This window comes from Myotis myotis, unplaced genomic scaffold (genome assembly GCF_014108235.1).
Source record: "Myotis myotis isolate mMyoMyo1 unplaced genomic scaffold, mMyoMyo1.p scaffold_m19_p_14, whole genome shotgun sequence".
In the NCBI taxonomy this organism is placed as follows: Eukaryota; Metazoa; Chordata; class Mammalia; order Chiroptera; family Vespertilionidae; genus Myotis; species Myotis myotis.
Genome location: NW_023416318.1, coordinates 29368377 through 29394454, shown reverse-complemented (window position 1 = coordinate 29394454; position 26078 = coordinate 29368377). Strand labels below are relative to the sequence as shown.

Here is a 26078-nt window from a genome sequence, read left to right as displayed (position 1 = left end):
TCTCAGATATGTGTTATATGCTTAGTGAATATTTTATTATTTTGTGAATAAAGGAAAAGCAGGACTTACGCTATAAGGTAGAGAGATGATGGAAAGGTCTTTCTTTATATGTGATGGGTACAAAAGAATAAACAATATTGGATGGCATTGAAAACATCACTTCTGAACTTAAATATGGCATTTGAGCCTGGAATGATGTGATAAAATCCTTATTTGAGGAAGGTTCATTTGACAGCAGTGTGTAGGACTAATTATTAACTGTGGGACTGAAGAGGACGGAGAAGGGAAGAGATCTATTGAAAAAAATAAAAAAACTTTGAGAAGGAGATTTAGAAGGGGAACATCACAAAGAGGGTGGTGAGTTTAGTTGAGTGTAAGGTGAATTTGACCTTTAGTGACTAGAAGCTGGAAGTGTGGGATAATTCAGTCAATATAGAGCTGACAGCTGATGTTAGGAATTTTTGTCATAGAGTTAATAATTGAAGTGTTGAGGACTGAGGAAAAGATATTGTGAGAAATTAGAATTCAGGGGGCATTTGCTTTGGTCACATGTGACTTCATAATATTAGAGACTTGTATAATAACTATGGTATTGTTTTAATAACTTTATTTCCACTGTATGAGAATGCTATCTCTATTTTTACCACCAAAGATAAAGGGACCAAAATAATGTTTGTTATTATTTTCTTCCAAGGGATTTTGATTTATGTATTCCTTACTTCCCTTATCCTAAACGTCTTAAAATTTAAATAAACTTTTTTTTTTTAGGCTAGTTTACATTTACAGAAAGTTGCAAGATAGTACATAGAGTAATACCTCATCCAGTTTTCCTCTTGTTAATTTCTTACATTACTATGGTACATTTGTCTCAACTAAGGAAACAAAATTGCTACATTACTATTAAACTACACACTTTATTCAGATTTCACTAGTTTTCCCTTAGTGCCCATTTTTGGTTCCAGAATTCCAGTTTCTCATACTTTTCTTGTTTTCGATGACTATGACAATTTTGGGAGTACTAGTCAGAAATTTTATAGACTGCTCCTCGATTGAGACTTAAAAAAATTTTTTAAATTGAATTTATTGGGGTGAAACTGATTAACAAAATTATACAAGTTTCAGGTGCACAGTTCTGCAATATATCACCTACATACTGTATTGTTTGTTTACCACTCCAATCAAGTCTCCGTCCATCATTTATCCTCCCACTCGCTTTATCCTCTTCTATCTCTCCCCACCTTCCCTTCTCTCTGGCAATCACCATACTATTATCTGTGTCCCTGAGTCACCCTTTTCACCTAGCCCTCAACCCCTTGCCTTATAGCTGTCAGTCTGTTCTCTGTATCCATGAGACTGTCTCCACTTTGTTTATTTTGTTCCTTAGGTTTCACTTCATATGGTACTTGTTTTTCTCTGACTAGCTTATTTCACTTAGCATAATTGTCTCCAGGTCCATCCATCACTGTCACAAAAGTTAAGATTTCCTTTCTTTTTTATGGCTGAGTAGTAGTCCGTTGTGTAAATGTACCACAGCTTTTTTATCCACTCATCTACTGATGGGCACTTGGGCACTTGGGCTGCTTCCAAATCTTGGCTATCCTGTATAATAAAAGCCTAATATGCTAAGTGTCTGACCATTCGACCTGTTGCTATGATGTGCACTGACCACCATGGGGCAGACGCTCCAACCAGTAGGTTAGCTTGCTGCTGGGGTCCGGGTGATCAGGACTGGGCTAGACGGGTCGGACATGCCCTGGAGCCCTCCTATGGTCCCTCCCCGGCCCCAATCGTGCACCGGTGGGTCCCTCAGCCTCGCCTGTGCTCTCTTGTAATCCAGGACCCCTCAGGGGATGTCCGCAGGCCATCCTAATTTTTTTTTTTAATATATTTTATTGATTTTTTACAGAGAGGAAGGGAGAGGGACAGAGAGTCAGAAACATCGATGAGAGAGAAACACTGATCAGCTGCCTCCTGCACACCTCCTACTGGGGATGTGCCCGCAACTACGGTACATGCCCTTGACCGGAATCGAACCTGGGACCTTTCAGTCCGCAGGGCGATGCTCTATCCACTGAGTCAAACCGGCTAGGGCAATCCTAATTTTTTGAGGTAACTCCGTATTGATTTTCACAATGGCTGCACCTATCTGCATTCCCCAACAGTGCATGAGGGGTTTCTTTTTCTTCACATTCTCACCAACACTTGTTTGTTGATTTATTAATGATAGTCATTCTGACAGGTATGAGGTGATATCTCTGATGCTTTCTTCTTGATTAGACTGGAGTCATGGTTTTTAGGGAGCAAGACAACAGAGGTGAAGAGCCATTCTCATCACAATATATCAAGGTTACTTGCAAATAATATGATAAAATTATGTTAACCATGATCACCTTTTTGAGGTCTTTGTTTGCCAGGTTTCACCCCCATATCCACTCATTCCATATTCTACTCTGGAACCAAGTCACTAAGCACAGTCCATGGCCTTAACTAGATTCATGTACTTGTTTTTCAATTGCCTTCAGAGAGAGGGGGGTGGGGAGAGAGAAACATCGATCAGTTGCCTCCTGTATATGCCCCAAAGGGGATCAAACCTGCAACCTAGGTATGGGTCGGACCAGGAATCAAACCCGAAACTTTCAGATGTACGTACGGAATGACACTCCAACCAACTGAGCTGCACTGGCCAGGGCAGATTCATGTATTTTTTATTTTCCTCAACCTAATTTTCTTTTCAATAAATAAACATTTAAACTTGGATAGCTATTTATTGAGCAGCTACTGTATTTAAGTGCTAAGAATATAGTGGTGAGCGAGATTCTTCATTTCTACTCTTTTGGAGTCTGCCTGATTTATACATGGAGTAGAATTTTTTTCTTGTTTTGTTAATCCACTCCTGAGGATATTTTTTTCCATTGCTTTTCAGAGGGAATGGAAGGGAGGGAGGGAGAGAGGAAAGGGAGGGGGAAGAGAGAAATGTCAATGTGAGATAGAAACGTCAATCAGTTGCCTCACATATGCATCCTAATTGGGGATTGAACCTGCAATCTGGATATGTGCCCCAACTGGGAATAGAACCTGCAGCCCTTCATTGCACGGAATGATGCTCCAACTGAGCCACACCGGCCAGGGCAACATAAAATAAAATGTATCCTCTCAATAAAGGCCTTGATTTTAATGGCACTTATAAACATAATCCTATGTAATAAAGAGGTAATGTGCAAATTGACTGCCATGCCCTCACAAGATGGCCGCCGCCATGTGGTCAAGATGGCCAGCAGGGGAGGGTAGTTAGGGGCGACCAGGCTGGCAGGGGAGGGCAGTTAGGGGCAACCAGGCTGGCAGAGGAGGGCAGTTGGGGGCGTCTGGGCTGGCAGGGGAGCAGTTAGGCTTCAATCAGGCCTGCAGGGGAGTGGTTAGGGGGTGATTAGGCTGGCAGGCAGAAGTGGTTTGGGGCAATCAGGCAGGTAGGCAAGGGGTTGGGAGCCAGCAGTCCTGGTATGTGAGAGGGATGTCCGACTGCCAGTTTAGGCCCAATCCCTATTTTCATAGGTATTCGGTAGTTTTTCCACTTAGCTTTTTTTCCCCTGAGAGTAGTTTAAAAGGTATGTCGGGAAAAACACATTAGGAAAAGAACAGACCCTGAGCGCTCTTCTTTATGAGATGCTATGATTATTTATGGAAAAAAAAATGAGGTCGAGTTAAATAAAGAACATTAATCAAAATTTTGAAACTGATGATAAACTTTTTTTGGAAGGAAGTCACTTATACTTAATAGAAGAGTAAAAAAGTGATGCCATTTTAACAATGGGAATATTAATTAAAAAATAACAATTTTATTGGAGAATAAAATCTGACTAAAGACTTGTTGAATGAGGTTTTCAGTTCTTTGTTTTTTTAATTAACTTGGTTAACTACAAAACACTCTTACTTTGAACTCCTATTGAAATTCTTTCTAAAGTGTATTAGTACAGTTATACCTTTCATACTATATTGAATAGCCCACTTAGCATAATTTAATATTTAAATTAGAATTTTGACACAGTTAATGTAAAATTTTAAATTATATTAATAACTTTGGAGGTAGAGAATTCAGGAAGTTGATAAACTTATATTCTTATAGTTTGTTTCTTTACCTTAAAAGAGGAAATACAGAAAAAAAGGGAAGAATATTAATAATCATTAATTATTTAATTACTACCTTGTATTGAGTGTCTACTATGTTCTGGCATGGTATTATACTAGTCACGTGAGTATGTAATTTAATTCCCATAACAATTCTAGGGAAGTGTTTTATTCTTATAGATAAACAGATAATGAGATGTTATGTGAATGCAGTATTGGGTATTTGAACCCAAGTTTGTCCAACTTTGAAAATTTATACATGGAGTAACGTGAAGCCTTTGAAAAATGGATATTTGCCAAGATGAGATGCTTGCTTCTTGTTCTGTCCACAGCAAGGAGTAGAGAATACAGTAAAGGGTCATGGTATTGTCCTTCTGTTGCAAATACACAAGTATTAATTGCTTTGACATTTAATGCTTTAGCTATTTTCCAGTATTTAAAAGCTAAACTGCATTATGTACACCTAGGACTGTTCTTAAATTATGGAGAAAGAATTTGCTTAACAGCTTAATATTGATTGACTAGAGTTCTGAGAATTTTATCCATTGGTTTTCCTTTAATTCAGTGGTTCTCAACCTTCCTAATGCACCACCCTTTAATACAGTTCCTCATGTTGTGGTGGCCCCCAACCATAAAATTATTTTCGTTGCTACTTCATAACTGTAATTTGGCTACTGTTATGAATCATAATATAAATATCTGATATGCTATATGTGTTTTCCGATGGTCGCGACCCACAGGTTGAGAACCGCTGCTTTATATAAAGATAATTCAGAAATACAAAATAATTAGAAAGCTTAATGGGAAATTCTTTTCATGTTTAGAAGAACAAAACGATTTAAACAATTTATACAAGGTGAAAATACTCATTTGACAAATATCAAATGCTTCGTGTTAGGAATCAGGTACATGTGAGTTAATAATAGCAATATGAGACAAAACCCTTCTAGACACAGATTCAAGAGTACTGTGGGAACACAGAGTAGGAACTAATCTTTCCTGAGCAGTGGGATTGGGTGGGGTGGATTTTACAGTCATGATAGAGGTTTACTATATTAATGGTATATCAGTAATCCTTCTTAAGTGGAGAACTGAAATTTAGGAAGTGAAAAGATCACAGAGCAGAATGGGAACATAGTATCTAGCATAGTATTTTGTACTTGAATGTTAATTGCTCAGTAACTATTTTTTAAACTGATAAGAACAGATACTACACTTGATCTTAGCCAAAAGGCCGAGAAGCGATCAGTAACTATTTTTTAAATAAGTATCATATTTCACTCAATTTTTTAAACGTATAGTTTGATCAAATATATTTCCTTTGTTTAGTTGAAGAAAATGTAATGATGTGGTACATTTGGGAATAATTTTCCCTTTGCATTTTTAATCCAGTTGGCAGCAAGTTAGAGCCAGGTTGTACTTGCTTGAAGCAATCTGCTTGGGGGTGTTGTGTTCATTGATATTTTTTATTCTCCTCTGTTTTTCTGTTTAGTCTGGATTAAGTATTTTATAAGGTATAGAATTTTAGTGTTTATAAAGTAATTTGTGTCTATTGTTTCTTTTGAGCTATAGAGACAAAAACAACTACAGTAAAAAAGAAGATATATAAATGCAATTGGACATAGTAGGGGAGAGAAAAATATCTCTAAAAGATGTTTGGGTGGAAATTACATGGAAGAGTTGTCACTGGGTTTAGGCCTTTGGTTGAATGGTAGTAGGCAAGGTGTAAACAATTGGATGTTAGAATAGCAGGAGCAAGCATATAAGTAGAGAAACACAAAGGAAGTATTTGAACAAGATTAGTCTAGTTTGCACTAGCTTCAAGTAGAGAATTTGCTTGAGGATGTAGATATTGAGTCAGATTTATTGATGGTAGTATGTACTTTTTTTCAGTCTTTCTTTTGTAGTTCTGAAGCTGTCTAGGCAGGATGTCAGCTAGCGTAGTATGAAGAATGTGAGTTCTGGAGCTATATTCCCTGAACTTGTATTCCTGTTGTGCCACTTCAAGGTTTGTGATATTGGGCATATCATTTCATCTCTATGTATTTTTCCATATAGAAAATGGGCACTACTAATAGCAACTACCTGGTAAGGCTGTTATGAAGATTAAAGGAGTTAATACTAGTGAAACACTTAAAACAACACATATACGAAAGTACTAGTTCTTACCTTTATACTATATGTACATAATTTAGACACATACACTCAGGCATGTAAGAAATGCACATATAGGTAGGAATTGTAAATTTTACCATGTATGTATTTGCAGGAAAGCTAGTAGTATTTGGATTTCAGTTTTTAATAGCATCTAGATTATTGTAGAATGAAAGCCCATTCATCTCATTAATAGATGTCAGAGTTATGTAGTGGCACAGCTAGAACCAAGATCTGTTAGACAACAAATAATTTGAGCAGTAAGCAAAACAGACAACCAAATCTGCCTTATGGAGCTTTTAGTAAGTCAGGAAAAGATGTGTATTAAACCATCCTTAGATGTGATAAATGTTATCAAAGAGTACAGGATATTATGAAAGAATATAATTTGGAGTCCCCTCTAGTGTGGGATATTAGAGAAGGTTTCCCTTAAGATTTTAAAGCTGAGATGGAGTGATAAATAGTTAGCCAGGGCTAGGTGAAATGAGTATTTTAGCCAAAGGGGGTAGCATTTGTAAAGGCCCCGAAGAAGGAGAAAGCAAGGCCTTTTCAGAAATCTAAAGTGGGGAGACAAGGGAAAGAGTGGCAAAAGATGTGTCCAGAGAGATTACACAGGCGCAAAGTTATGCAGAACCTCTCATATACCATGTCAAGAACTACTTACCTACATTTTGATCCAAGGGTTCCCTTGATGATTTGAGCAAGAAAGGGACATTGTCAGAGTTGCATTTCACAAGATTATTCTAGTTACATTTTGTTCTAGAGAAAAAAGAGGATCAGGCATAGATGCAAGGAGATTAGACTTTTGGATGGGAAAGCCACAAATCAGAAATGGGGGCTTTACTCTCTGGTTGTTCTTTTAGGAAGATACTGTCAGCCACTGTGTGTGTGCATTTAGAACACAACCACAGGGTCGTACCATTTATGTGGACTACCTTTGTGGTGGTTAAGATGAGAGATACTGTTGACCTGGAGCATAGTGGACCATGAAAATGGAGAGAGATGGGCAGATTACAGATATTAATACTCCAAAATCTATCTCCAGACCAGACCTGTCTCCTAAACTTTAGATCACATGTATCCCAAATACCCACTCCACTTGATTGTCTCACAAACATCTCAAACTCAATAGGTCAAAACAACAACATAAACCCTACCAAAAAAAAATCATGACATACATTGATCTCTAAGAAGAAAAGTAACCCGTTTCCCTTTCAGTATTCTTTATATTATCAAGTAGAACTACCATCGACTCTATTGCTGATCCTGTCTCCTAGTAGTGACAACTAGACTACTTAACTGTATATAGTTGCTGTTAATACGGCTACTTAGAATTTAGGTTATATTCCATTCAAATTTATTTAGGAACTTGAGTGTTCATTAGGGTAAACGCTACTTTCTAAAATGCTCTGGAGATCATCTAATTAATAACAAATATCTTTAATAGGTTTTAGCATAAATATATTTTACTTCAGTAAGTGTACATATAGGGTCCATTTAGTCCTTATGAACTTAATTCTGTGTTAAATTAATTGTAGTTTTGTGTTGTTTTAGAACTACATATAAAATCAGTATATTAAATCAACCAGTATAGTTTTACTATACCAAGTTTTACTCTTGCTTTCCAAATTTGACACAAGGGACTTATTGGTAAGATGCCGTTTTATACTTTTATTAAATGTATTTCTGATCATGAGTGTGCTTTTAAAAAATGCTGATTTTCAGTGGAATTTAATTGGCTGGGAGAGGTTTACTCCATGGCTGACTAATAATGGCTTATGTTCAAGGCATTGAAAATAATCTTACACAGAAATAAATCATGACAACAAAGAATACCAGCTGTTTCTATTCCAATGCTAACCATACTTACCTTTGTACTCTGGGACATTAGATCTGTTGACTTTTAGGTTTCTGTTACTTTGTTCCTTTTCCACGTTATTATACAAGTGCAGAGTACAAGACTCTCAAAGAACCAAAGTGCTGGTTGGCTGGCTAACTGGTCACTATATGGTTTGTAGCACAGATGATATTACTTCTAATTTCATTACTGATTATTTTTGTTTTTTTATTTCTGTGCGATCAATTTTTTCAGCCTCCAAAATATTTTTGTTTGGACACCATATTGATTGCTATCCCAAAGTTTGAGGAGATGAGTTTCTAAACTAGATTTACTCTTGAGAGCTAATAGTGCTTCTTTTCTATCATTATATTTAATAACATAAAGTAATTAGTGTTACGTTTTAGATACTGATGAAAGTTTACAAGTTATTGTGTCATCAACTTTTTTAACATTTATTCGAAATAACTTTTTATTAGTGAAAACAATTTTCACTCAATTTAGATATCTTGTGGCACTGCTTTTTAAAATCAGTATTTCTGTGTGAAAGGCAGAGTTACCTATGCTAGGGATTCATTATAAAAAGAAGTATTTGATCTTTATGCAGAAAATATCAGGTTTGTTACTGCTTAGAAGCAAATGTGTTCTTTTTAAAAAAATAAATAAATAAAGCTATTGCTTCATTTTAACTTCCCCAAGAAACTGATGAACAATTGAGACTTTTGGTGTGTTGTTTTTTTTTTTGCTGTTGTTGTTGTTGTTGTTTTTTGAGGCAAATGCTGCAACAATGTATAGGAGAACTCTATATACTGTGTACACAGAGTACAAAATTATTTAGATAGAAGTGGCATTTAAGCCATGGTTTACACAGTGTATCTGGGCAAGTTAGTGCAGGAGAAAAGTGGATTCAGTAGGCTACCACAACAGATTTTTCTCCCCCAGATTTTAGTGTTTTCTGCTTTTAGTATGAGTTGGAGAAAGGTGTTTTTCCCCCCCCCCCACTCAATTTTCTTTCTTTTTTTACCCCTATTTGAAAAACAGTTTCTCTATGAAACAAATCTTTGACCCTTTTGTATTCTGCTCCTCACCCCCCTTTCTTGACTGGAAAATACAGCTGCACACATTTTTTGTTTAGAGACAATGGATCACATGCTGTGTCACCTAAATCTATGACCAAGAGGCAGTTTTATTCCTAAGAGACCATAATGCTTCAGTTGTCCTGGATACATGACATCATGTAGCATTTTAATCAAACATACGTCTTGTTGCAGTACATTTGGGATTTGAATCTACCCCCTAATCTCAGAATTGGATTTTATGGGATGGACAGTATTTATAATTGAGAATCTTAATGAAAACAAAGAATGTATTGTTAATTCAATAGAAAAGGTTGTGAGTTCCTTTTATATATCTTCTTTTCTATTGAGGGTTACCAAAGTTAACAGGTATTTTGAGTTAATAGAATATCTTTAAAGTTTTAGCATTTGTTCGGTTTATTACACAAAGCCTTGCAGATAGTATGTGCTCAATAAATGTTACACTTGATTTTTGCTACTGATGTGATAAATTAACAAGAAGAAAATTGTTTTCCTTTTAAAAAAAGGAATAACTCCCAAGATTTAGAAAATTATTAGTATCTGTAAACTGCTAAAATATTTTATGTTGAGCTTATTATAATAAACTTAGTGTACTGTTGAAAAACTATAGGAAATATAATGCAGTGGCTTTCAGTCTTGAGAAATGGTGCCTCATTATAATTAATAAATAAAAATGGTTCTAAAGGAGATTAGAGATGAAAGGAGAGGGAAATTGAATGTAAATTTCTTTAATTGTATAGTATAGCTTAATCAAAGACAATGTTTAACTTACAATAAAGAATTGAGATAATTGCCAGGCAGTTTTAATAAAATTGCACATTTTGTATTTCTATGGTATGCCAAGCTATGTCATATATATTTTTTCTATGAAAAACACTGTTTAGTAATCTGAATTCAGTGAATGATTGCCTATTTCCCTTTGTTAGGGTGTCTTAGCCCAAATCAAATGGTTTTTAATATTGCTTAATTGAAAGTGATTGTATGGGAAAGCCACAAATCTGAAGTGGGGGAGGGGTCTAATCTCTGGTTGCTCTTTTGACATTTATAAGATTGTTTGATTTTCCGATGACATTAAGTTCTTGATGGGAAGTAAAATGGCAAGTCAGTAAAAATAAAATTTCCAAATGTCTTAAGACCATGTAAAATTGACCAAATTGGAAATTGGAGATTCATTTAATTAAACATAACCAAAAATATAGTGATCATTCGTCACATGATTGAGGAATTCAGATCTTTAAAGTAAGTATAGTGAGACTGATTTTAAATAGGAAGTTGGACTAGTAGGTGATGAAAAGATAAAACAACTACATCTGTAAGTCATACGTTGCCATGTAGTTCATGGTTAATCATCTCTTGCTTTAAGCATGGGGCTGACTACAAGTCTTCAGGGTCTCTTGGTATAATTGCTCAAGTGTTGGTTTCAGCTTCTTCCCAGTTCTAGTAGAACATAACAGGTGGTATGGTTCCTTTTCATGCCAGTGTAGTAAAAGCTTTTTAGAAACAGCAAAATTGATTTTCCTTATTACTCTTTCTGGGTAATGAGGAAAGAAATATTCAATGATTGTGTCAGGGGTGCAAGGAAAAAATTAATTGTAATTAATTTGCCTTGGGATATAAAAAATTGACTATCATTTTATTTTGATCTTAATCCTTTTTCAGTATTATATAGTAATGTAATGGATTAAATATAAATTTTTAACTATTACATTATCTTGCAAATAATAACAGATTTTGGCTCTAATTATAATATGGGTAAGATAAAAACAATTAAAATTAAAAAATGTGACATGAAGATATTCAATAATATAATTTGAAAAGCACTTTTTAAAAGTATTTAAACATCATTAACAGAACTAAGTTGATTAGAGTGTATCTTACTAGTAGCCCTGCGCACGAATTCGTGTGCCAGTAGCTCGCTGCCGCCCTCCAGTAGCTCTCTGCCCACTGCCCCGCCCTCCTGTAGCTCCCTCCACCTCCTGCGCCCCCCCATAGCTTGCTGCCCTGCCCACTCCTGTAGCTCTCCACAACCCGCTTGTAGCTCGCTGCCCCACCCTCCTGCTGATCTGTGATCCAGTTGTTATGTGGTCGGTCGTTACACCTCACCACATAACAACCAATTGCATATTACATCTTTATTATATAGGATTTGCTATGGCGCTATATTATTTATTAAAGTATACACTAATTTTATATTCATGAGAATTGCTGGACTGAGAGCCTGATTTCTTGTCACTAAATTTTATATTCATGAACTCATATTTTGAAAGTATTTTAGATTAATTTTGAAATTCACAATATAAGTAATATCTTGAGAGTAGAGAAAAGTTATTATTTTGACTATTTTAACATGATCAGAATTTTGTAACAGGATAGTAGATTCTGAATTAGTTGGATACAAATGAATATAACAATATATGTAGGTATTTATATTTTTGTCCTGTTTTGATTATAGCATTATATTTGCCATATATCTTTTCTTTTTGTTATTGAGAATGTTGTTACTAGTGAAAACTCAACATTTTTATTTCAGAGATAGTGTAGTTATTTTCTTTATTTTTTATGATTTGTGTGTGTGTGTGTGTGTGTGTGTGTGTGTAAGAATGTTATCAGCCAAAGCTGTAAATAAAGGAATTTAGACTTTGCCAGAGGGAGACACTAGATAATAAAATACTAAAAAAGTTCTTAAAGTTTTTTTTTTTTTAACGATGATATTTTAATATATTTTACTGATTTTTTACAGAGAGGAAGGGAAGGAGAGAGTCAGAAACATCGATGAGAGAGAGACATCGATTAGCTGCCTCCTGCACATCTACTGGGGATGTGCCCGCAACCCAGGTACATGCCCTTGACCGGAATCGAACCTGGGACCTTTCAGTCCGCAGGCCGATGCTCTATCCACTGAGCCAAACTGGCTTCGGCAAAAGTTCTTAAAGTTTATGTGATTTAAGTTTACATTATTATTATTATTACTCCTCACCCAAGGACATGTTTTTATTTATTTTTAGAGAGGAGAGAGAGAGAGAGAGAGAGAGAGAGAGAGAGAGAAACATTGATGTGAGAGAGAAACAGCAATCAGTTGCCTCCCATCCCCGACCGGGGATCGAACCCGCAACCTAGGTATGTGCCCTGAGGAATTGAATCTGTGACCTTTTGGTGTAAGGGACTACAGGATGATGCTCCAACCAACTGAGCCATGCTGGCCAGGGCAGATTCTTTTATGTTATTTTAACTAGAAAGATTTGAAGAGTTCTGTCATGTTGCATGATTGGGCAAAAAAAATATTGACATAACCTAAAAACAAATAGAGTAAGGAAGTGAAAGTTGCGTCATAAAGAAAATGATGTCCAAAACCGGTTTGGCTCAGTGGATAGAGCGTCAGCCTGCAGACTGAAAGGTCTCAGGTTCGATTCCGGTCAAGGGCATGTACCTTGGTTGTGGGCACATTCCCAGTGGGAGATGTGTAGGAGGCAGCTGATCGATGTTTCTCTTTCTTTTTTTTTTTTCTTTTTTTTTTTTTTATATATATTTTATTGATTTTTCACAGAGAGGAAGGGAGAGAGATAGAGAGTTAGAAACATCGATGAGAGAGAAACATCGATCAGCTGCCTCCTGCACATCCCCCGCTGGGGATATGCCCGCAACCCAGGTACATGCCCCCGACCGGAATCGAACCTGGGACCCTTCAGTCCGCAGGCCGATGCTCTATCCACCGAGCCAAACCGGTTTCGGCGATGTTTCTCTTTCATCGATGTTTCTAACTATCTCTCTCCCTTCCTCTCTGTAAAAAAATCAATAAAATATAAAAAAAAAAAGAAAAGAAAATGATGATACTTATTGCAGCACTCTTCTGAGAAAGGCCTAATTTCAGTTGGCTGTTTTGCCAATGGGTGTTATTGGTCATGAGGGAGACCCATCCTTAATACCAGAAGATTTTTTAAATTTTGTGCCATAATTTTTTTTTTCTGTGCCATCATTTTTTATTTGAAAAATGTAACATTTGCAAATCTATTACTTTAGGAAAAAATGTAATAATAATTTTAAAAAATTAATAATGACAATAATAATAATTACCGTCTCTATTGCTAGTATTTATTGTACTACCTCTGTTCTAAGTGTTTTATATTTATTCTCATTTAATTTGTACTAACAATCTTATGAAAGTAGGTACTATTAAAATTCTAAATTGACAGATCTTATAACCTATTGTTTGGTAGAGCTGGGATTTGAACCTACGCATATATCTTCACAGGTCAGGCTCTTAACACTCTGCTTCACTGCTTCCAGATGTGATTATAATATCAAGAATAATGATTTAAATTTCTCTTTTATGGTTTTTTATAATATGAAATTGCTTATTCTTTACAATTTCAAATATACTGCCCCCTTAAGTTTCTGTTTAATTTCTCTTAGTGTTAAACATATTAAGTTCTTTTTTAAGGAAGAAGCCTTTCATTTTACAGTTGTACACTATTGCACCATAAAATCTAACAACTATGACAACAGAGCCATGAGTTTAGTAGGAGTAAGAGATCTCATCTTGAAGCTTCTTAGAAAAGGATCAGGAAAGGTTATTCTAAATAATATATATTTACAACACTTCTCTTTCTCTCTCTACCTTTTATCCACATTGCTAGCTGAAGAGACATTGTAATCATAATCCAGTTTGGCTAATATGTTGGCTTTGGAATGAGTTTTAAATTCCTATTACATTTAGGTACTTCTGACATTTTAGAATTAATAATATAATATTTTCTGCTTATCAGGAGCTTACTTATTCTGTATCTTCCACTATTAAGCCACAAATAGACAAAAAGAGACTACAAAGTAGTTGGGAGAAAAAAATTACCAAGTTTATGCATTAGATTTATAAACCTTAAGGTGAGCTCTTTACCCTTATTTGATCTTTCTTAAGTATGATCTTATATGAAATTCTAATGAAATTTATCAGGCTTTCCAGTAAATAATGGTTGTATAATTCCATCCTCATGATTTAGAAATCCAAAATGCTCTGAAAACCTAAAGTTTTCTCATACAGTGGGGCCTTGACTTACGAGTTTAATTCGTTCCGTGACGGAGCTCGTAACTCAAATTACTCGTATGTCAAATCATAAAGTGAACGAGTGAGGCATGTGATGCTGGGCTGATGTTGTGGCGTTCACTGTGATGTTCGCTGCGCCAATTAGCAGTGTCTGAAGCTGGCTCGTAACCCGAATTTTAGCTTGCAACTCAAAGCAAAAAATCGGCTGAGAGATGGCTCGTATCTCGAAAAACTCGTTAGTCGGGACACTCGTAAGTCAAGGTCCCACTGTATTGCCAAAACATGATCTGAATTGATATAAGACTATTGGTGATCTTTATTTAACCCCCTTTTAGTGTGAATATACATTTTGCTACAGAAATATTAACATGTTTGTTATGGGGTGCTGCCTCAGACTTCACTGACACATCATGTAACATATATTTGCATTGTAGTCCCTTTCTAAATTCCAAAATACTCTGAATTCTGAAATGTATCTGTCCTTAAAGATTTTTGCTAAGTGGTCATACACCTGTATAATCAGGTACAGTGACTACAGTACAAATGAGGGCTAGGATATTGAACTAAGATTAATCCAGTAACTCAAACTTAGCAATATGAGGCCTTTAGTGTGGAGCAATATTTCTTAACTTAAATAATATATAGATCCTTCTTTAGAAAAAAAATTATAGATCCCATTTTGAGGAATCACTGACTTTAGTTCCTCGAGTAGTTTTAAGTCTTTTTATTTTTCTCTTTGAAAACAGTAAAAATACATTTTTATACTGTTATTGAAATGAAAGCAAAAAAATGAAAATTTACAAAGCTTTTGTCCCCAGGAACATCCTTGGGACATTCTGATTTGAGAAACACTGATAAACTGGCAAATAGTCCTATATACTTTAGCATCCTCTATAAGTATTATTTTTATCAGGAGAGTAATACTTGTTTATAATTATGGACTGAATCATAGTTAAGGGGTTGAAATAGTTTTACTGTATTTAAAGAGTATGGTTTTTAAAAGTGATGAAAGCATCCTCTTTTTAAAAATCAGCACCCAATTTTTGATAATCAATTTCAGCCTCCAGGGAAATGTTCTGTACCTAATTCCAGTTGGGAATCACTGTCATAATGAGCAACTCTTACTGATAGCAGTAAATCAAATTCCTCCAGTATGCAGAGGCAGAAGAAATTTAAGAACCAATGCTCTAACATACAGGCTAATGCGTATTAGAGATATTGCCATTGGAAACTAATGTAAAAATCTGTTTTCCGCAGAATGGTGAACTAAATATCTGGACCAGCCTTTCTGCTGAAAATAACCTAACATGCATCAATGTTCTGGCACAGAATAAAGAATATTTAGACCAAACACTAATTAGAAATCTAGTGAGAGGTAAGCTGAGTGCTGAAGCTGGCTATTGCCTTGAAGGTATTTACCAAATTAAGTGAACTTCTATTTTCTGGCTTTGTGGGGCTCAGGGATTAGAAAGCAAAACCCAGACCCAGCCGAGGTAAAACATCAAGCAGGAAATAGTCTTCCCCATTAATTTGGACTTCCATAGGTCTGTACATTTTAGGTGTAAGAGTGATCTAGAAGTTCTTTGCCTTAGTGTCACCAAGGATAACAAAATGATCTTTCTAGATTATTTCTGCTAATGGGAAAAATAATATCTCTGCTGAAAATGTATTAACACAAACCAGCCCTCACACTGGCTTGCAACCTGAATTCACACTGAACCTCAAGCTAAGAATGTAAAAGGATCCTGGATTGTTACTTTCAGGAGCCTGACATAAGCAACATGAATCATCATCATCAAATAATTCCCATTGGTGAAGTTCTAATGAAACTGATTATCTTATAATAAAAATGTATAAATCATCTAGGGAAAACAGGGCATAATATAAGAGAATTAGAAAAATCAGACCTGCAAATAGTTCATCTTGAAATTATCAGTTGTAAAATATAAAATAAGTATTTTTAATATATTCAATGAAAACTTAAAAGTGAGGAAAAGAGCAGACACTTTGTAAAAAAATCAGAAGTTTTAGAAATGAAAATATACAGCAATTAAAATTAAGGGAGAGATAAAAGCAAATAGATCCCATTGAATAAAAATTAATATAATGAAAGATAAATCTGAAAAGTCCAGAAAGCAACACAGAGAGACAACAAAATGGAAAATAAAAAGAGCTTAATAAAAGAGAAATTTTTTTGAGAAAACACAGAACACCTTCAAAGGACTACTAGGTTTCAATAACAATAATGGAAGTAGAAGACCACAAAATGATATACTCAGTGAAAATAGGTCTCACAACTATGACTCATAATTCAAGTTAGAGTTCTATAGCTAGCAAAAATACATTTTAAGAACAAGGGCTAAATAAATACATGCTCAAAGAAATAAAACCTGAAAGTACCCTAGCAGACCTCTTTTTAAATAGAAGGGAAATGATGTAGAAAGTCTGAAATTAAAAAAGGAATGGTAAAAAGATTGGTAAGTGGTTATAACTACCATTTTATGTTTAGGAGATTCCTTGGTTATTTGGGGCAACAACTCTAATACTGTATAATACAGCATTTTATTTTTAGATAATTCTGTGGCTCAGTTTTCCTTCTCTTGTTTAGTCTCTGTCATGTGTTTCTTCTCACACCAGTGTTAATAACCAACCTAAGCAAAAGTGCTCTCCTCTAATCTTTTGGGAAACGATCTAAGAATTCCAATATGACATTTTATTTTTCTTGTCCTAGAATAGATTATCACTGTAATATTGAACATAACATGCAGACACCTTGAGAGATGCATGAGCTGCACAGCTATGGAAAAAATGGTACATTTGAATTCTGAACCCTCTTCTGAAGATATTGCCGTGGCCCTTCTACAGTGAAGCTCTAGCAGGGGTTCTAGAGAGATTGTACTGGGTTTATTTAAACTCTTTTAAAATTCTCCTGTGAGAAGAAACTGATCTTTCTGAAATGTAGAAGATTTGGAGTCTACATTTAGCAAAATGTGTATTTTGCTAAAATTGTCTTGTATGTTTACCTACTTTTTTTTGGTAGCAACGTCTAAGTTTTAGAAATTAGTTTATTAGTGGGTGTATTCATTACTTGGGTTATGATAGTTATAAACCTAAGAAATTAGAGTACTCTTTTTTTCAGACCCCACTTTATTTTCTCTTGGCATTAAATGTTCATTTTGAGTGATGTTTATTATGTGCAACAACTATTATGTGGTTTGTTGAAGGATTGTTCTTAAAGGATTAAGAAAAGGAAATAATATATCTCTAGCTTAGATTTCCTTTTATTTAATTGTTTTGCTTTATGAAACAAACTTTCATACATATTATTAATCATCTGCTACTGAATGATTTCAGTTCATTTTAAGAAGTAGTTGCTCATAAATCTAGAATTTTCCAAATAAATAAAGCGTAAAGGTTTCTTGATTTGGGTATAAATTCTACAGACCTTTCTGTTGTGATATTACATATAAATATTTTTTAAAATACTAAAATTGTGTACAGCTCCTGGGGTAACTCACCCAAAACATCTGAAAGTTGGTAACCAGAGCACTAACAAAAAAATAAATCTTAATAAGAATACTAGAATATTTTAAAAGCTATACTAAATTTTTTACAAATAAAAAATGTAGTTGATTTAGGACTTAAAAAGGTGAAATTAGCCTGATGGAAGTGTCTGCAAATACAGGGTTATGGAAGTCATAGTAAAATGCATAAAATTTTGAGAAGAGAGCTCATTAAGCACTGACAGGAAAATACATATGGCCAACCTGTGCCAAAAGGAAGAACATGGGTTGAATGAGAATTGTGTACAGTACTGTGTTTTCAGCAGCTTGCTGCTTTCCACTGTGTTAGCCTTTTTGGGGTTCAGCTGTTGTTATTTAGCGCAAAAACATAGGCTGGGAAAAATTATGTACAAACCAATGTGATTTTCACATTGTAGTAAAATAATTCCCTTATTTACCCATGAACTAATTGGTGTTACAGAAAAGCTTGGTGATAGAATAGGCTGTACTAAAATTATGAGGTGACTTCTGTTTTTGACTTGAGGACTTCGATAAGTCCAAATCTTTTTATGATTTGATTTTTGTGTGAAATGAAAACACTACAACTAAAAGTAATCTAGCACTACCTTTTCCCTCTTGAGTTTTTATTTTTTAATTATATTTTTATTGATTTCAGAGAGGAAGGGAGAGGGAGAGAGAGATAGAAACATAAATGATAAGAGAGAATCATCATCGGCTGCCTCCTGCACACTACACTCCCTACGGGGATGGAGCCCACAACCCAGGCATGTGCCCTTGACCAGAATCAAACCCGTGACTCTTCGGTCAGCAGGTCGACACTTTATCCACTGAGCCAAACTGGCCAGGGCGAGTTTTTTTATTTTATTTTAAACTATAAAAATAATGAACACATTACAGAAATACTGGAAAATAGAAGAACAAAGAAAAAATTACCAAGTTACTAATGTAAATGACAGTAAGCTATTTGTTTTATTATATATATATTGCTTTCAAGGAGGAAGGGGAGGAGATAGAGAGAGATAAAGAATCACTGGCTGCCTCCTGCACACCCCACAATGAGGATCGAGCTTGTAACCCCAGCATGTGCCCTGACCAGGAATCGAACCCTGACCTCCAGGTTCATTAGTTGGCGCTTAACCACTGAACCACTCTGGCTGGGCTACAGTAAGCTTTTTGTATATTTGTTTGTTTGTTTTTTTGGGTTTTTTTTACCGTTTTTTTTGTTTTTTTTCAGACTTCAAATCTAAATCTATTTGATACTGAAGTCCAATCTATACACTTTCTTCATGGAGTTGTTATTAGGCTTTTTTTAAACTAGTTTTAACAAAGCTTTTTTGTTTACCGTGGTCTTTAAGACAGTAATTTTTAATGACTACTAAATAAATATTAGATTGAATAGGTGTACTTTATTTTTCTTAGGTATCTATATATATAAAAGGCTAATATGCTAAGTGTCTGTCTGATCAGTAGCTATGATGCACACTGACCACCAGGGAGCAGGTGCTCAATGCAGGAGCTGCTGAGCTGCAGTGACTTGACAGTGATGGTTCTTAGGTGACGCACCCCGAAACCAGAGAGGAGGGAGTCCAATACCTTATGGGGCCGCGCGATTCCACCTTTGGCTGGGCGTGGGTTATGTTGTTGTTGGGGCACTGTCGGCCTCGAATCTGGTTTACTGCACACTTGCATTTGCGTTCCACACCCTATTCAACAACAACTTTTCAGAGTGCCCTCTCGCACTCTAGGACCCCTTGGAGGATGTCGGAGAGCCAGTTTCGGCCCAATCCCTGCAGGCCAGGCCAAGGGACCCCACCTGCCGGAGGGATCCCACTCACTCTGCAGACACCCCAGGTGCGGCAGGCTGGGGAGGGACCGAGGGAGGTTGGCTCCAGGGCATGTTTGGCCTGTCTTGCCCAGTCCCACCCCACCGCCCACCTTCTAATTAATTTCCTTTCAATGTGCACGAATCCTTGCACCAGGTCACTAGTTACTCTATAATAAGAAATGTGAGTTGTTTATAGTTTCTATTATCTTTCATAATTCTTGGATGGACATCTGTGTGTGTGTTGTGTAAGAGAGAGGAAGAAAGAGAAAAGAGGATCTCTTACCTTACATATGATTATTTCACTGAAGTGACTCATAAGTGGAATTACTGGGTTAAGGAATATGATATTTTTAATGATTCTAGGTGTATATTGCCAGCTGGCTGTCCAAAATGGCCTGAGGCCCTTGCCCCAAATTGTATATATTTGTAAACCATTGCTAATTTGGGCAAAGATAGATACTATTACTTTTATTACTACTAGTATTTGTGCCTATTGCATACTAGGTACTGTATTAAATTATAATATTTAATATCACATTTTGTTTGCTTTGCATTTCTGTGATCATCAGTGGAGTTCAATATTTTCTACATTTATTTTCTATTTATATATAAATATTTGTGAAAAAGATTATTTGCCTATTTTTTGTGATAGACTTAGTGTTCTAAGTGAATGGTGTTGAAAAGTATTCTGAAATGATAGTTTAGAAACATTCCTCTTCTCCCCTTGAAAATACAGTGACAGTTCAAACCTAAGAGTATATTAGCGTTTCACTGCCAGTTCTTGATTTTTTAACTTTGCTTGGCTGTAATCTTTGACATATTTGATGACATAATATTACTTTATAGCTTCAAATAATAAGATTTTATTCTAAACTTGTAATTCAGAGAAATAACATGCATTTGCAACCATCTAAATTAGTTTCTGTCACTATATATTCTCATATCTGTCAACAGTAGCTATTTGTTTTAGATAGTGTTGCTAAAATATAAATTCCTTAAGAGATCGAGTGTACTTTAATGGACAAAAAACTTGAGTATTGAACTCAGCCTGGTTTATAATTTTGGCTCTCCTTTTTATTAGCTTTAGAACTTAGGCAAATGCCTTATTTCATTTTCATTTCCTTATTTATAAACAATGAATTTCAATTTTCTGATTGTTACCAGTGAGCATGTTTCCTAGCATTAAGAATTTGTTTCAAAAATAAATAACTCTTAAAGGTAGATAGCATAGCACTTGGTCCAGAATAGACATGTATATTGATTATTGGTTAATTTCAGTTTTAAATAATTATGGTTTGATTGCTTACTCATGCCCAACATTTTGTTAAGATTCATTAGAAATACAGAAGTAAAAGACTCTTGCCCCGTATGGAATTCACAGTCAAAAAGAAAGGATGAAGCATAGAGCTAAGTAGTAGGGAGGAGTAAGTAGAGATGATGCATTTCAAAGCCCATAGCATAGTGTCTGTAATATAGTAAAATCTCAGTAAATGTTAGTCAATGCTATTTGGTACTCTCTATTTTCTATATGTAATTGAAGATAAATGGAGGGAGATATAGGTGAAAAGGCAAAAGTGGACCATTAGAAATTAGTCATTTCCTTCTTTGTACAGTAAATACTAAGATATAGTTTTTAAAGGAAACAAGACTTTCTTCAACAAATTAATTCTCATCCATCACAGTTTTAAAGTTTTTCTATGGGTAAAAGACTTATTGCATGCACATGTGCATATGTTTATGTGTGTGTGGTTTTCATTACTAATTGAAATAAACATCAAATTAATTATAGTTTTATCTTTTCCTTTTTACAGTGTCTTGGTGTGTGAAGTTATAGATATAGGTGTATGTGAGAGAGATAGGAACTGGTTATGGAGAGAACAATGATAAAATAAAAAATGGTGTATATATACTGTCACCAGGATAATGTAGTGGTTCTGAAGTCAGTCTGCTGGCATATCCAGTTGCTAGCCAGACAACCTCAAACAGGATGTTTAACCTCTCTGAATCATTTTCCTTATCTATAAAATTGGGTTAATAATAGTGCGTACATTCTGGGTTTAACTCATGGTTACTTGAGATATAATAAATAGCTGACTCCCAAATTATTAACTACTGCTACTGAAAATGGAGTTCTCTAAGACTATACCTACTAGTGGCTACCAGAATTCAAATACTGCTCTACATCTAAAATTGACCAATTTTCATAATTCTTGGGATAACCTGCCAGCTATATTCTAAGTAAAGGAAAACTTTGGAGGTACTTATCTTTCAGTTATATAAGCATAAGTATATTGACTAGACTGATGGAAAACATAGAAGTTTTTTCACTGAATTCAGAAATGAGGTACTTTTCTGAATCATTAAATAACTTAAATAGCACTTTAGCTCTATCACTTTCTTCTTTGGTCAGTTATTCTCCCATGATAGGGGTTTTGAGTTGAAGTGTGTTTAAAAAGCAAAAGAGAAGTCATTTGAGAAAATAGAAATACAAACAAACAGTTTAGAAATGTTTTTTTCTCTTTGAAAATATAGTAACACTTCAAACTTTATTAAGAGAATGTCACCCTTACAGTCTCAGTACTTGATAAGATTATAGAGAATGCAGATGTAAAAACACTGGAATTTACAAAAGAAATAACATAATAAATATAATTTTACTGATGATGAATAAGAAATATTGTTATAGTATTATAATGTAAAAATATGAGAAATGGTTTCTCTCTTTATAATATTTTAGATTTCAGGAAAGGGTTTATTTGGAATATTGTTTAAGTACTCAAAATACATTATTTAATTTTGTTTATATCACTCATACAATATGGTATTATAATGCTGCATTATTTACAGCCATATCAAAATGTGAAATTCTCTTTCTCATATTGTAAATTTTAATTATATAAGTACTATGCTTAAATATTATGTGGGATAATTGCAAAATTTCTCTGATTTGGGGATATTTAAATATGCATTTTATTTTTTCATGAGCCTAAGAATCTTAAGCATTACATTGATTGATAATTATTTCCTTTGTTGCAGAACTATAAGAGTAAATGGGTCCAATAATTGGAATGACTCCAGAAAAGAGAGCTGAAACTCCAGGAGCTGAAAAGGTTGCAGGATTAAGCCAGATTTATAAAATGGGAAGCTTGCCTGAAGCTGTTGATGCTGCCAGGCCAAAGGCCACTCTAATGGACTGTGAATCAGCAGATGATGAGCTTACAAACTTGAACTGGCTTCATGAAAGTACTAATCTTCTAACAAACTTCAGCTTTGGAAGTGAGGGTCTTCCAATTGTTAGTCCTTTGTATGACATAGAGGGAGATGATATGCCATCATTAGGACCATCTTGCTACCAGAACCCAGAAAAAAAATCAGCAACTTCAAAGCCCCCATACTCTTTTAGTCTTCTCATTTATATGGCTATAGAGCATTCTCCAAATAAATGTCTGCCTGTCAAAGAAATTTATAGCTGGATTCTGGACCGCTTCCCATATTTTGCTACTGCACCAACAGGCTGGAAGAATTCTGTTCGACATAATCTGTCCCTGAATAAATGTTTTCAGAAAGTGGAAAGAAGCCATGGCAAGGTCAGTATTATGAACATTGCTATATTTGGGGAGGTTGGGGAGAGCTAACATTGAGACCTTAAAATATGGGGAAATCAAAGGAAGACAAAAATAGCCAAGTCAGATTACTTCAGCTTGATCTTAATTATATTCATCATTTGCTTTCAGTCTACCATAGGTACATAAATTAGTGTTTTTAATGATCCAGTTTTCTGTTTGTATAGTGTTTCTATCACTATCAGTATATTATTCTTATTTATGTAGTCTTGCAACCATTGCCTAATATTGGAATGTAGATCATTTATAGTAACGCAATTGATATGGTTGAATTAAAATCTATTGCTGTGCTATTTGTTTTCTATTTGCTGTGTGTTTTTATTCCCTTTTTCCACTTTCCTGCCTTTTGAATTGAATACTTTTTATGATTCAATTTTATCTCTACTATTGGCTTATTAGCTATTACTCAAATTTTTTTAGCAATTTATTATATAATTTTCAGTATATATATATATATATATATATAGAGAGAGAGAGAGAGAGAGAGAGAGAGAGAGAGAGATATGTATGTATATATAGGTATATACATACATGTATCTCTATATATAACTTCATCACATTCTACCTTCAAATAATATACCATTTCATTTATTATCTGGACTTTTACAGAAAAACTTGACTAATCCTGATGTCCTATCTGGATTTTTTTTTTTTCTTGGAGAAGATTATATAGCATTTCTTGTAGTTCAGGTCCACTAGCAATGAAATACTTTTTTCAACCATTTTATGGAGGAGGGCTATAGAATTCTAGGTTGGCCGTTTTCATAGTAGTCCCCTCATCTGCTGGAGTATGTTTCAAGACCTCCAGTGGATGCAGATAGTATGGAACCCTAAATATATGAATATACTATTTTTTTCTATACATACATACTTATGATAAAGTTTAATTTTATAAATTAGACACAGTAATAGATTATAACAATAACTGATAATAAAATAGAACAGTTGCAATAATATATTGTAATAAAAGTTATGTGAGTATGGCCTCTCTTTTTCTCTCTTGAAATATCTTACTTTACTATAATCACTCTTATTTTTGTGAATGAAATGCCTACAGGATTAGATAAAGTGAGATAAATGGTATAGGCATTGTGACTTAATGCTAGGCTACTATTGACCTTCTGACCATACATCAGAGAAGAATCGCCTGCTTTAGGTGATCCTGGATCATTGAACCATGATAATCTTGATAGTTTGATGTCAAGAGCAGATGATATCAATGGTTGAGGAAACTGAATATTTTTGGACTGCAGTTAACTGCAAGTAACTGAAACTGTGGAAAGTAAAACCACAGATAAGGGGGAACTACTGTACTTTAAAGATGTTGTTCTCTTGTCTTTAGTTTCTAATGAGAAGTCTACTGCATTCTTATCTCTGTTCCTCTGTTATGTTTCTTTTTTAGCTGTCTGTCTTTAGGATTCTTTTTTTCCCCCCACAGGAAAACAGATCCATTTTATTTATTTTTAGTAAGTTTAAATCCTTGAGGGGTACAGCATTACACGGATTCTGTGTCGAGTAGCCTTAGCAGGAAGGTTGCTTCGGAATTTAGCACGAACCATTCCACTGTTTCCATGAGCACAAGTTACCTTTCCTCAGATTACTCTGGTTTGGTTTGGTTTGCCACCAGGAGTCACTGTGTTCTTTGCTTTGTACTGCACATAAGCACATCTCTTGCCTAGATAGAATTCTGTTTCATCTCGAGCATAAACACCTTCAATTTTAAGAAGAGCTATGTGCTCCCTCTGGTTCCAGAGACCCCGCTTATAGCCAGCAAAAATGGCCTTGGACCACAGCCTTCCAGACATATTTGTCCTTATAGAAGTCCTGTTCCCAGCAGGCCAGCAGTCCCACAACTCCTCCATCCTGTCCTCCCTATTACTGGAACCCCTCAAAATCAATGCCTGGCAGAGCCTCCGTGCCCCAGCAGTGCCTCCTCGAGATGTGGTGGAACCCACTCCAGTTATTTACCCTCTAGGATCCTTTGCATTATCACTACTTTTCAGTAGTTTCCCTATGACGTACTTAGTTGTGTTTTTCTTTATTTTTATCCTACTTTGGTTTTTCAGAGGTTTGTGGATCTGTGGTTGGTTTTTCTTCTTACGTTTAGAAAAATTTTGCTCATTGTCTCTTCAAATATTTCTTATGGCTCACTTCCTACTTCTGAGGCGCTAAGTAAAAATATGTTAGACCATTTGCTATTGTCTCACCTATTAGTTGCTGTGCCCCTTTTTCTATTTTCTCTCCCTTTATTTCAGTTTGGATAATTTTTATTGCTCTTTATACAGGTTCACTTTTTCCTCTGTTGTGTTCGTTCTGCTGATAAGCCTGACAAAGAATTTGTCATACCTTTTATTTCTAGCATTTGTACTTACCTTTAAAAATATTCTCCATCTCTCTGCTAAAATTTCCCACTAGATCTATAAATATATTAGTCATAGTTGTGGTATCTGTCCAATAATTTCAATATCTGGTCCATCTCTGGGTCTGGTTTTGTTGACTGTTTTGTCTCCTGTTTTTTTCGTGTGTGTGTGTGTGTTTCATAATTTTGGATTGAATGTCAGTGTAAGATATTGGTAGAGACTAAGGTAAATAATATTTCTGCCCAGAAGTAGACATTGCCTCTACTTTTATTAGGTTGTTAGTGTGAACAGGCATTTGTCAATCTAGTTAATAATTGAACTGAGATTGGGTTTTGTGATTGTCATAGTTACCTTCAGCATACCACAGGCTTCAGATCCCTACAGAGATGGACTGCCAGTACTTTGTGCTTAGTGTGAGAACTGGAGTATCAGATGATTTTTCTTAGTGTTTCTATTTCACCTTTATCTTTCAGCTTGTGCCACATTTGGGGGCTGGAG

General features: G+C 35.1%; 1 protein-coding gene and 2 pseudogenes across 5 annotated transcripts in view; 1 reads left to right on the top strand and 2 right to left on the bottom strand.

Moving 5' to 3' along the window:
• The window catches only part of FOXN2 (forkhead box N2), a 61100-nt gene that overhangs the window by 3416 nt on the left and 31606 nt on the right, over positions 1-26078 (top strand). For 3 of the 5 annotated variants that reach the window (XM_036334635.1, XM_036334636.1, XM_036334640.1), the window contains exon 2: positions 22634-23184. In XM_036334635.1, the coding sequence (XP_036190528.1) occupies positions 22648-23184 (537 nt within the window). In that variant the 5' untranslated portion in view covers positions 22634-22647. Of the gene's footprint in view, positions 1-13959; positions 14089-15505; positions 15624-17001; positions 17060-22633; positions 23185-26078 lie in introns of those variants that run through there. The other 2 variants (XM_036334637.1, XM_036334638.1) reach the window with 2 other exon arrangements.
• Positions 5257-5368, bottom strand: LOC118669574 (annotated as a pseudogene).
• Positions 24693-25059, bottom strand: LOC118669019 (annotated as a pseudogene).